We start from the raw sequence: 13,385 nt of genomic DNA on the forward strand, positions 1-13,385 counted from the left end.
AGTCAAGGTATATCACATCCACTGACTTCCCCATGTCCACCGAGCCAGTTACCTCATCATAGAAGCTAATCAGATTGGTCAGGCACGACTTGCCCTTTGTGAATCCATGCTGACTATTCCTAATCACTTTCCTCTCATCCAAGTGCCTCAATATGGATTCCTTAAGGATCCCTTCCATGATTTTTCCAGGAACCGAGGTAAGACTGACCGGCCTATAGTTCCCTGGATCATCCTTCCTCCCTTTTTTGAAGATGGGCACTACATTTGCCTTTTTCCAGTCATCCGGGATTTCTCCCGATCTCCACGACTTTTCAAAGATAATAGCCAAAGGCTCCACGATGACATTTGCCAACTCCCTCAGTACCCTCGGACGCACTAAGTCTGGACCCATGGATTTATGTACTTTTAGCTTTTCTAAATAGTTCCTAACTTGTTCTTTACCCACCATGGGCTGTCCATCTTCATCCCATCTTGCGTCACTTGGCGCAGAAGTCCAGGAGCCGACCTTGTCCGTGAATACAGATGCAAACAAAGCATTGAGTACTTCAGCTTTCCCCACATCATCTGTCACTAGGTTACCTCCTTCATCCATTAGGGGCCGCACACCCTCTCTGATCACCTTCTTCTTGTTAACATGCCTGTAGAAACCTTTCTTGTTATCCTTCACATCCTTAGCCAGTCGCAATTCCATTTGCGCTTTCGCCTTCCTGATAACCCCCCGGCATTCTCGAGCTATACCTTTAAACTCCTCCCTGGTCATTTGTCCAAGTTTCCACTCTTTGTAAGCTTCCTTTTTGTGCTTAAGTTCACCAAGGATTTCCCCTGTAAGCAAATCCGGTCTCCTATCATGTTTGCCTCTTTTGCTACGCGTCAGAATGGTTTCTTTCTGTGCCTTCAATAAGGCTTCTTTAAAATACTGCCAGCTGTCCTGGACTCCTTTCCCCTTCATGTTAACATCCCAGGGGATTCTGCCCATCAGATCTCGGAGGGAGTCAAAATCTGCTTTTTTGAAGTCCAAGGTTTGTATTTTACTACTCTCTTTTCTTCCTTTGATCAGGATCCTGAAATCTACCATCTCATGATCACTGCTTCCCAGGTTGTCACCCACCTCCACTTCCTCTATTAGTTCCTCCCTGTTTGTGAGCAGAAGGTCAAGCTGCGCACAGCCCCTGGTCGGATCCTTCAGCACTTGTACCAAGAAGTTATCCCCAACATTCTCCAAAATCTTCCTGGATTGCCTGTGTACTGCCGTAGAGGTTTCCCAGCAGATGTCAGAGTGATTAAAGTCCCCCACGAGAACCAGGGCCTGCGATCTGGAAGCTTCGCTCAGTTGTCCAAAGAAAGCCTCATCTACCTCATCCACCTGATTCGATGACCTGTAGCAAACACCAACCACAACATCAAAGCTGTTGTTTGCTCCTTTAAATTTAACCCCTAGACTCTCAACAGGTTTTTCTCCCTCTTTATACTGGAGTTCAGAGCAATCGTAGTGCTCTTTTACATATAGTGCAACTCCTCCTCCTTTTCTCCCCTGCCTGTTGTTCCTGAACAGTCTATACCCTTCCATGACAGCGCTCCAGTCATGCGAGACATCCCACCAAGTCTCTGTTATTCCAATTAAATCATATTTCTTGGTCTGGGCCAGGGCCTCCAGTTCTTCCTGTTTGTTGCCCAGGCTTCTCGCATTAGTGTACAAACACTTCAGGTAACCAGTTGATCGTCCTATCTTCTCCATTCGAAACATGGGTCCTCCTTTCTTGCCCCTTCCTCTGTGCATTTCTTCCCGGTATCTGACTTTTCCACTCCCCTCAGGGGTTTGGTCACCGTCCCCCGACGAACCTAGTTTAAAGCCCTCCTCACTAGGTTTGCAAGCCTGCCCGTGAAGATGCTCCTTCCTCTCTTCGTTAGGTGGATCCCATCTCTTCCTAACAATCCTTGCGCCCAGAACAGAGTCCCATGGTCGAAGAAACCAAAGCCCTCTCTGCGACACCATCTGCGCAACCACGCATTTACGTCCTCAATTCGACGATCCCTGCCCAGTCCTTTCCCTTCAACAGGGAGGATGGAGAAGAATACCACTTGCGCTCCAAATTCTTGGATCCTTCTTCCTAGCGCTACATAACCCGCAGTAACATGCTCAAGATCATTCTTGGCCGTATCATTAGTTCCCACATGGAGAAGCAGGAAGGGGTAGCAGTCATTAGGTACGGAAGCCGATGTAAAGGATAGCTTACAAACCACAGATAATAGCTCAGCAATTTCCCATTTGAGTTCTTTTAGAACCCTTGGATGAATGCCATCCGGTCCCAGAGATTTGTTAACATTAAGTTTTTCTATTTGTTCCAAAACCTCCTCTAATGACACTTCAATCTGGGACAGTTCCTCAGATTCATCACCCACAAAGGACGGTACAGATTCAGGAATCTCCCCAACGTCCTCAGCCGTGAAGACTGAAGCAAAGAAATCATTTAGTTTCTCCGCAATGGCTTTATCGTCCTTGATTGCTCCTTTTATAGCTTGATCATCTAGGGGACCCACAGGTTTTTTAGCAGGCTTCCTGCTTCTAATGTACTTAAAAACATTTTGTTATTTCTTTTTGAGTTTTTGGCTAGCTGTTCCTCAAAATCTTTTTTTGCTTTTCTTATTACATTTTTACACTTGATTTGACCGTGTTTATGTTCCTTTCTATTTATCTCACTAGGATTGGACTTCCACTTCTTAAAAGATACCTTTTTGTCCCTCACTGCTTCTTTTACATGGTGGTTAAGCCACGGTGACACTTTTTTTAGGTCTCTTGCTATGTTTTTTAATTTGGGGTATACATTTAAGTTGGGCCTCTATTATGGTGTCTTTAAAAAGTTTCCATGCAGCTTTCAGGGATTTGGCTCTAGTCACTGTGCCTTTTAATTTCCGTTTAACTAACCTCCTCATTTTTATGTAATTCTCCTTTTTGAAATTAAATGCCAGGGTGCTGGACTGCTGAGGTGTTCTTCCCACCACAGGAATGTTGAATGTTATTATATTATGGTCACTATTCCCAAGCGATCCTGTAACGGTTATTTCCTGGACCTGATCCTGCGCTCCACTCAGGACTAAATCGAGAATTACCTCTCCCCTTGTGGGTTCGTGCACCAGCTGCTCCAAGAAGCAGTCATTTAAGCCATTGAGAAATTTTATCTCCACTTCTCTTCCTGAGGTGACATGTATCCAGTCAATATGGGGGTAATTAAAATCCCCCATTATTATAGAGTTCTTTATTTTGGTAGCCTCTCTAATCTCCCTTAGCATTTCAATGTCAGTATCGCTGGTCAGGTGGTCGGTAATATATCCCTACTGCTAATTTCTTATTATTGGAGCATGGAATTACTATCCATAGCGATTCTAGCCCCGAGCACCTGGCGGTAATATATCCCTACTGCTAATTTCTTATTATTGGAGCATGGAATTACTATCCATAGCGATTCTAGCCCCGAGCACCTGGCGGTAATATATCCCTACTGCTAATTTCTTATTATTGGAGCATGGAATTACTATCCATAGCGATTCTAGCCCCGAGCACCTGGCGGGCGCATGGAAATGCCCCCGCGGGCGCCATGGCGCCCACGGGCACCGTGTTGGGGACCACGGGCTTAGAGAATCTCTATCAATGGATTCTCCTTTAAGAGAAGTCTCCCTCCGATTTATGTGCATCTCCACACCAATCGGCTTTCCCCATCTCTTAGTTTAAAAACTGCTCTACGGCCTTTTTAATGTTCAGTGCCAGCAGTCTGGTTCCACTCTGGTTTAGGTGGAGCCCATCCTTCCTGTATAAGCTCCCTCTCTCCCAAAAGGGTCCACAGTTCCTAATAAATCTAAACCCCTCTTCCCTACACCATCATCTCATCCACGCATTGAGACTCTGAAGCTCCGCCTGCCTACCTGGCCCTGCGCGTGGAACTGGAAGCATTTCCGAGAATGCCACCATAGAGGTCCTGGATTTCAGTCTCTTTCCTAGCAGCCTAAATCACTTAGTTTGGTGACATCTTTTTGAAGTTCTACACAGTCTGCTTTGGTCTTAACTACCTTGAGCAGTTTAGTATCATCTGCAAACTTTGCACTACACTGTTTACCCCTTTCTTCAGACCATTCATGAATAAGTTGAATAGGATTGGTCCTAGGACTGACCCTTGGGGAACACCACTAGTTATCCCTCTCCATTCTTAAAATTTACCATGTATTCCTACCCTTTGTTTCCTGTGTTTTAACCAGTTCTCAATCCATGAAAGGATCTTCTCTCTTATCCCATGACAACTTAATTTACGTAAGAGCTTTTGGTGAGGGACTTTGTCAAAGGCTTTCTGGAAATCTAAGTATCAGAGGGGTAACCGTGTTAGTCTGGATCTGCAAAAGTGACAAGCAGTCCTGTGGCGCCTTATAGACTAACATGTATTGGAGCATAAGCTTTCGTGGGCAAAGCTTTCGTCAGATGCATTTAGTTGCCACTACATGCATCTACATGCCACTACACACATCTGACAACGTGGGTCTTTACCCACGAAAGCTTATGCTCCAATACATGTTAGTCTATAAGGTGCCACAGGACTCCTTGTCACTTCTGGAAATCTAAGTACACTGAATCTACTGGATCCCCATTGTCCACATGTTTGTTGACCCCTTCAAAGAACTCTAGTAGATTAGTAAGACATGATTTCCCTTTACAGAAACCACATTGACTTTTGCACAACAAATATGTCCTTCTATGTGTCTGACAATTTTATTCTTTACTATTGTTTCAGCTAATTTGCCCGGTACTGACATTAGACTTACAGGTCTGTAATTGCCAGGATCGCCTCTAGAGCCTTTTTAAATATTGGTGTTACATTAGCTATCTTCCAGTCATTGGGTACAATAGAGTGATAGAAATGTAGCCGTGTTAGTCTGGTGTAGCTGAAACAAAATACAGGACTATGTAGCACTTTAAAGACTAACCAGATGGTTTATTAGATAATGAGCTTTCGTGGGCCAGACTATTTCGTGGGCCACTATTTGATCTGAGGAAGTGGGTCTGGCCCATGAAAGCTCATCATCTAATAAACCATCTTGTTAGTCTTTAAAGTGCTACATAGTCCTGTATTTTGGGTACAGAAGCTGATTTAAAGGATAGGTTACAAACCACAGTTAATAGTTCTGAAATTTCACAGTTGAGTTCACATTTGAGTTCACATTCTGGAGTATAACTGTCCTTACTATCACAGCTTCCCTTCCCGTTTGATGGGAAACAATCACACTCGACGCACATCCCATTGTCCTGGCAAAACCAAACCCTGCCCTTGCTTTAAGTTAAAAGAGGAAGCTGCATACCAACTTTGGTGGTTCTAGCTCTTACCATTAACAGACAGACATATAAACTCTCTCAAATATGTAGTAGATTTACAGCATTTTAGAAAACAAAGCATAGAGATATTTTTGGGAGGTGTTGCTCAACCTCAATTATTGAGAAAGTTGGATTGTGTAAGATATACATTATCTGGCGTAGAACATCTATACTATGCTGTTAACCCAGCAAGGTGAAAGTAGTGCTGGTGTGCTTATACAGGAACAACTGGAAGAAAGAGTTTCTTTTACAGGACAATGGTTTTGTTGTGCTTATGCCCTATAACAGAAGTTACTGGAAGCAGGTATTCCTGTTATAGAGCAGCATTTCTTCCCGACCCATGCAGTTCATCCAACATTACCTGATAGACAGGGTTGTTCTGGACATCAGCCTTGACAACTGCCATCATTCTTTGCTTCTCCCACATCCAATAGGCAAGGTTTGACTCGGGAGGTCCAGTCTGGGCTACCAGATACTTAGAATCAGGAGAAAAGGCTAGGCTGATAAATTCCTGAACAGGGAAGTCAAAAACACTGAGTACTTTTCGCTTTTTACATGGGACTGATGGCAATTCATAGATTGTGATAGTGGGTTTCTCTTGCACGATCTCAGAGATGGCCAGATAGCGTCGATTTGGACTCATGGCCAATGCTAACATCCCCTGACTCTTCTCAGATCCTGTCAAGCAGAGAGTGAGAGATAGGCATAGACTGTATTAACTGAACTGGGAGGGAAGATGTTGTGCAGAAGATCAAATATGCATAATTAAATTCTGCAAAATGTATTATTACAATACTAAAATTTCATAAATAAACATTACAAAAAATCAGGAAATGTCAGCGCTAAGGTTACTCATGCAAATTCTGCCTCTTGTGCATACATACGGAGGCTATATCTACACTTGCAATTTACAAGCCTACATGTCTACTACTGTACTATAAGCCCTCTGCTGTGCACAGCAGCAGCTAGGCATATGAAGCACACACGTGTGTACACGCCTCCACTGGGGGTGTTAGCAGGGACTGCAGTCTCATTAGCACAGTGCACAGCAGCAGCTAGGCATATGAAGCACACACGTGTGTACACGCCTCCACTAGGGGTGTTAGCAGGGACTGCAGTCTCATTAGAACAGTGCACAGCAGCAGCTAGGCATATGAAGCACACACGTGTGTACACGCCTCCACTGGGGGTGTTAGCAGGGACTGCAGTCTCATTAGCACAGTGCACAGCAGCAGCTAGGCATATGAAGCACACACGTGTGTACACGCCTCTACTGAGGGTGTTAGCAGGGACTGCAGTCTCATTAGCACAGTGCACAGCAGCAGGTAGGGCATATGAAGCACACACGTGTGTACACGCCTCCACTGGGGGTGTTAGCAGGGACTGCAGTCTCATTAGCACAGTGCACAGCAGCAGCTAGGCATATGAAGCACACACGTGTATACATGCCTCCACTGGGGGTGTTAGCAGGGACTGCATTCTCATTAGCACAGTGCACAGCAGCAGCTAGGCATATGAAGCACACACGTGTGTACACGCCTCCACTGGGGGTGTTAGCAGGGACTGCAGTCTCATTAGCACAGTGCACAGCAGCAGCTAGGCATATGAAGCACACACGTGTGTACATGCCTCCACTGGGGGTGTTAGCAGGGACTGCAGTCTCATTAGCACAGTGCACAGCAGCAGCTAGGCATATGAAGCACACACGTGTGTACATGCCTCCACTGGGGGTGTTAGCAGGGAATGCAGTCTCATTAGCACAGTGCACAGCAGCAGCTAGGCATATGAAGCACACACGTGTGTACACGCCTCCACTAGGGGTGTTAGCAGGGACTGCAGTCTCATTAGCACAGTGCACAGCAGCAGCTAGGCATATGAAGCACACACGTGTGTACATGCCTCCACTAGGGGTGTTAGCAGGGACTGCAGTCTCATTAGCACAGTGCACAGCAGCAGCTAGGCATATGAAGCACACACGTGTGTACACGCCGCCACTGGGGGTGTTAGCAGGGACTGCAGTCTCATTAGCACAGTGCACAGCAGCAGCTAGGCATATGAAGCACACACGTGTGTACACGCCTCCACTGGGGGTGTTAGCAGGGACTGCAGTCTCATTAGCACAGTGCACAGCAGCAGCTAGGCATATGAAGCACACACATGTGTACATGCCTCCACTGGGGGTGTTAGCAGGGACTGCAGTCTCATTAGCACAGTGCACAGCAGCAGCTAGGCATATGAAGCACACACGTGTGTACACGCCTCTACTGAGGGTGTTAGCAGGGACTGCAGTCTCATTAGCACAGTGCACAGCAGCAGGTAGGGCATATGAAGCACACACGTGTGTACACGCCTCCACTGGGGGTGTTAGCAGGGACTGCAGTCTCATTAGCACAGTGCACAGCAGCAGCTAGGCATATGAAGCACACACGTGTGTACACGCCTCCACTGGGGGTGTTAGCAGGGACTGCAGTCTCATTAGCACAGTGCACAGCAGCAGCTAGGCATATGAAGCACACACGTGTGTACACGCCTCCACTGGGGATGTTAGCAGGGACTGCAGTCTCATTAGCACAGTGCACAGCAGCAGCTAGGCATATGAAGCACACACGTGTGTACACGCCTCCACTGGGGGTGTTAGCAGGGACTGCAGTCTCATTAGCACAGTGCACAGCAGCAGCTAGGCATAAGAAGCACAACACGTGTGTACACGCCTCCACTGGGGATGTTAGCAGGGACTGCAGTCTCATTAGCACAGTGCACAGCAGCAGCTAGGCATATGAAGCACACACGTGTGTACACGCCTCCACTGGGGGTGTTAGCAGGGACTGCAGTCTCATTAGCACAGTGCACAGCACCAGCTAGGCATATGAAGCACACACGTGTGTACACGCCTCCACTGGGGGTGTTAGCAGGGACTGCAGTCTCATTAGCACAGTGCACAGCAGCAGCTAGGCATATGAAGCACACACGTGTGTACATGCCTCCACTGGGGGTGTTAGCAGGGGACTGCAGTCTCATTAGCACAGTGCACAGCAGCAGCTAGGCATATGAAGCACACACGTGTGTACACGCCTCCACTGGGGATGTTAGCAGGGACTGCAGTCTCATTAGCACAGTGCACAGCAGCAGCTAGGCATATGAAGCACACACGTGTGTACACGCCTCCACTGGGGGTGTTAGCAGGGACTGCAGTCTCATTAGCACAGTGCACAGCAGCAGCTAGGCATATGAAGCACACACGTGTGTACATGCCTCCACTGGGGTGTTAGCAGGGACTGCAGTCTCATTAGCACAGTGCACAGCACCAGCTAGGCATATGAAGCACACACGTGTATACATGCCTCCACTGGGGGTGTTAGCAGGGACTGCAGTCTCATTAGCACAGTGCACAGCAGCAGCTAGGCATATGAAGCACACAACGTGTGTACACGCCGCCACTGGGGGTGTTAGCAGGGACTGCAGTCTCATTAGCACAGTGCACAGCAGCAGCTAGGCATATGAAGCACACACGTGTGTACACGCCTCCACTGGGGGTGTTAGCAGGGACTGCAGTCTCATTAGCACAGTGCACAGCAGCAGCTAGGCATATGAAGCACACACGTGTGTACATGCCTCCACTGGGGGTGTTAGCAGGGACTGCAGTCTCATTAGCACAGTGCACAGCAGCAGCTAGGCATATGAAGCACACACGTGTGTACACGCCTCCACTGAGGGTGTTAGCAGGGACTGCAGTCTCATTAGCACAGTGCACAGCAGCAGCTAGGGCATATGAAGCACACACGTGTGTACACGCCTCCACTGGGGGTGTTAGCAGGGACTGCAGTCTCATTAGCACAGTGCACAGCAGCAGCTAGGCATATGAAGCACACACGTGTGTACACGCCTCCACTGGGGGTGTTAGCAGGGACTGCAGTCTCATTAGCACAGTGCACAGCAGCAGCTAGGCATATGAAGCACACACGTGTGTACACGCCTCCACTGGGGATGTTAGCAGGGACTGCAGTCTCATTAGCACAGTGCACAGCAGCAGCTAGGCATATGAAGCACACACGTGTGTACACGCCTCCACTGGGGGTGTTAGCAGGGACTGCAGTCTCATTAGCACAGTGCACAGCAGCAGCTAGGCATATGAAGCACACACGTGTGTACACGCCTCCACTGGGGATGTTAGCAGGGACTGCAGTCTCATTAGCACAGTGCACAGCAGCAGCTAGGCATATGAAGCACACACGTGTGTACACGCCCTCCACTGGGGGTGTTAGCAGGGACTGCAGTCTCATTAGCACAGTGCACAGCAGCAGCTAGGCATATGAAGCACACACGTGTGTACACGCCTCCACTGGGGGTGTTAGCAGGGACTGCAGTCTCATTAGCACAGTGCACAGCAGCAGCTAGGCATATGAAGCACACACGTGTGTACATGCCTCCACTGGGGGTGTTAGCAGGGACTGCAGTCTCATTAGCACAGTGCACAGCAGCAGCTAGGCATATGAAGCACACACGTGTGTACACGCCTCCACTGGGGATGTTAGCAGGGACTGCAGTCTCATTAGCACAGTGCACAGCAGCAGCTAGGCATATGAAGCACACACGTGTGTACACGCCTCCACTGGGGGTGTTAGCAGGGACTGCAGTCTCATTAGCACAGTGCACAGCAGCAGCTAGGCATATGAAGCACACACGTGTGTACATGCCTCCACTGGGGGTGTTAGCAGGGACTGCAGTCTCATTAGCACAGTGCACAGCACCAGCTAGGCATATGAAGCACACACGTGTATACATGCCTCCACTGGGGGTGTTAGCAGGGACTGCAGTCTCATTAGCACAGTGCACAGCAGCAGCTAGGCATATGAAGCACACACGTGTGTACACGCCGCCACTGGGGGTGTTAGCAGGGACTGCAGTCTCATTAGCACAGTGCACAGCAGCAGCTAGGCATATGAAGCACACACGTGTGTACACGCCTCCACTGGGGGTGTTAGCAGGGACTGCAGTCTCATTAGCACAGTGCACAGCAGCAGCTAGGCATATGAAGCACACACGTGTGTACATGCCTCCACTGGGGGTGTTAGCAGGGACTGCAGTCTCATTAGCACAGTGCACAGCAGCAGCTAGGCATATGAAGCACACACGTGTGTACACGCCTCCACTGAGGGTGTTAGCAGGGACTGCAGTCTCATTAGCACAGTGCACAGCAGCAGCTAGGGCATATGAAGCACACACGTGTGTACACGCCTCCACTGGGGGTGTTAGCAGGGACTGCAGTCTCATTAGCACAGTGCACAGCAGCAGCTAGGCATATGAAGCACACACGTGTGTACACGCCTCCACTGGGGGTGTTAGCAGGGACTGCAGTCTCATTAGCACAGTGCACAGCAGCAGCTAGGCATATGAAGCACACACGTGTGTACACGCCTCCACTGGGGATGTTAGCAGGGACTGCAGTCTCATTAGCACAGTGCACAGCAGCAGCTAGGCATATGAAGCACACACGTGTGTACACGCCTCCACTGGGGGTGTTAGCAGGGACTGCAGTCTCATTAGCACAGTGCACAGCAGCAGCTAGGCATATGAAGCACACACGTGTGTACACGCCTCCACTGGGGATGTTAGCAGGGACTGCAGTCTCATTAGCACAGTGCACAGCAGCAGCTAGGCATATGAAGCACACACGTGTGTACACGCCTCCACTGGGGGTGTTAGCAGGGACTGCAGTCTCATTAGCACAGTGCACAGCAGCAGCTAGGCATATGAAGCACACACGTGTGTACACGCCTCCACTAGAGGGTGTTAGCAGGGACTGCAGTCTCATTAGCACAGTGCACAGCAGCAGCTAGGGCATATGAAGCACACACGTGTGTACACGCCTCCACTGGGGGTGTTAGCAGGGACTGCAGTCTCATTAGCACAGTGCACAGCAGCAGCTAGGGCATATGAAGCACACACGTGTGTACACGCCTCCACTGGGGATGTTAGCAGGGACTGCAGTCTCATTAGCACAGTGCACAGCAGCAGCTAGGCATATGAAGCACACACGTGTGTACACGCCTCCACTGGGGGTGTTAGCAGGGACTGCAGTCTCATTAGCACAGTGCACAGCAGCAGCTAGGCATATGAAGCACACACCGTGTGTACACGCCTCCACTGGGGGTGTTAGCAGGGACTGCAGTCTCATTAGCACAGTGCACAGCAGCAGCTAGGCATATGAAGCACACACGTGTGTACATGCCTCCACTGGGGGTGTTAGCAGGACTGCAGTCTCATTAGCACAGTGCACAGCAGCAGCTAGGCATATGAAGCACACACGTGTGTACACAGCCTCCACTGGGGATGTTAGCAGGGACTGCAGTCTCATTAGCACAGTGCACAGCAGCAGCTAGGCATATGAAGCACACACGTGTGTACACGCCTCCACTGGGGGTGTTAGCAGGGACTGCAGTCTCATTAGCACAGTGCACAGCAGCAGCTAGGCATATGAAGCACACACGTGTGTACATGCCTCCACTGGGGGTGTTAGCAGGGACTGCAGTCTCATTAGCACAGTGCACAGCAGCAGCTAGGCATATGAAGCACACACGTGTATACATGCCTCCACTGGGGGTGTTAGCAGGGACTGCAGTCTCATTAGCACAGTGCACAGCAGCAGCTAGGCATATGAAGCACACACGTGTGTACACGCCGCCACTGGGGGTGTTAGCAGGGACTGCAGTCTCATTAGCACAGTGCACAGCAGCAGCTAGGCATATGAAGCACACACGTGTGTACACGCCTCCACTGGGGGTGTTAGCAGGGGACTGCAGTCTCATTAGCACAGTGCACAGCAGCAGCTAGGCATATGAAGCACACACGTGTGTACATGCCTCCACTGGGGGTGTTAGCAGGGACTGCAGTCTCATTAGCACAGTGCACAGCAGCAGCTAGGCATATGAAGCACACACGTGTGTACACGCCTCCACTGAGGGTGTTAGCAGGGACTGCAGTCTCATTAGCACAGTGCACAGCAGCAGCTAGGGCATATGAAGCACACACGTGTGTACACGCCTCCACTGGGGGTGTTAGCAGGGACTGCAGTCTCATTAGCACAGTGCACAGCAGCAGCTAGGCATATGAAGCACACACGTGTGTACACGCCTCCACTGGGGGTGTTAGCAGGGACTGCAGTCTCATTAGCACAGTGCACAGCAGCAGCTAGGCATATGAAGCACACACGTGTGTACACGCCTCCACTGGGGGTGTTAGCAGGGACTGCAGTCTCATTAGCACAGTGCACAGCAGCAGCTAGGCATATGAAGCACACACGTGTGTATACGCCTCCACTGGGGGTGTTAGCAGGGACTGCAGTCTCATTAGCACAGTGCACAGCAGCAGCTAGGCATATGAAGCACACACGTGTGTACACGCCTCCACTGGGGATGTTAGCAGGGACTGCAGTCTCATTAGCACAGTGCACAGCAGCAGCTAGGCATATGAAGCACACACGTGTGTACACGCCTCCACTGGGGGTGTTAGCAGGGACTGCAGTCTCATTAGCACAGTGCACAGCAGCAGCTAGGCATATGAAGCACACACGTGTGTACACGCCTCCACTGAGGTGTTAGCAGGGACTGCAGTCTCATTAGCACAGTGCACAGCAGCAGCTAGGGCATATGAAGCACACACGTGTGTACACGCCTCCACTGGGGGTGTTAGCAGGGACTGCAGTCTCATTAGCACAGTGCACAGCAGCAGCTAGGCATATGAAGCACACACGTGTATACATGCCTCCACTGGGGGTGTTAGCAGGGACTGCATTCTCATTAGCACAGTGCACAGCAGCAGCTAGGCATATGAAGCACACACGTGTGTACACGCCTCCACTGGGGGTGTTAGCAGGGACTGCAGTCTCATTAGCACAGTGCACAGCAGCAGCTAGGCATATGAAGCACACACGTGTGTACATGCCTCCACTGGGGGGTGTTAGCAGGGACTGCAGTCTCATTAGCACAGTGCACAGCAGCAGCTAGGCATATGAAGCACACACGTGTGTACATGC

The 13,385-nt window shown here is 49.6% G+C and overlaps 1 protein-coding gene across 6 annotated transcripts in view; it reads right to left on the minus strand.

Annotated features, from left to right (window-relative positions):
- The window catches only part of CFAP57 (cilia and flagella associated protein 57), a 172,740-nt gene that overhangs the window by 148,948 nt on the left and 10,407 nt on the right, over positions 1–13,385 (minus strand). For all 6 annotated transcript variants that reach the window (XM_075914599.1, XM_075914598.1, XM_075914597.1 and 3 more), the window contains exon 2: positions 5,715–6,031. In XM_075914599.1, the coding sequence (XP_075770714.1) occupies positions 5,715–6,031 (317 nt within the window). The remainder of the gene's footprint in view (positions 1–5,714; positions 6,032–13,385) is intronic.

Source organism: Pelodiscus sinensis, unplaced genomic scaffold (assembly GCF_049634645.1).
Source record: "Pelodiscus sinensis isolate JC-2024 unplaced genomic scaffold, ASM4963464v1 ctg65, whole genome shotgun sequence".
In the NCBI taxonomy this organism is placed as follows: domain Eukaryota; kingdom Metazoa; phylum Chordata; order Testudines; family Trionychidae; genus Pelodiscus; species Pelodiscus sinensis.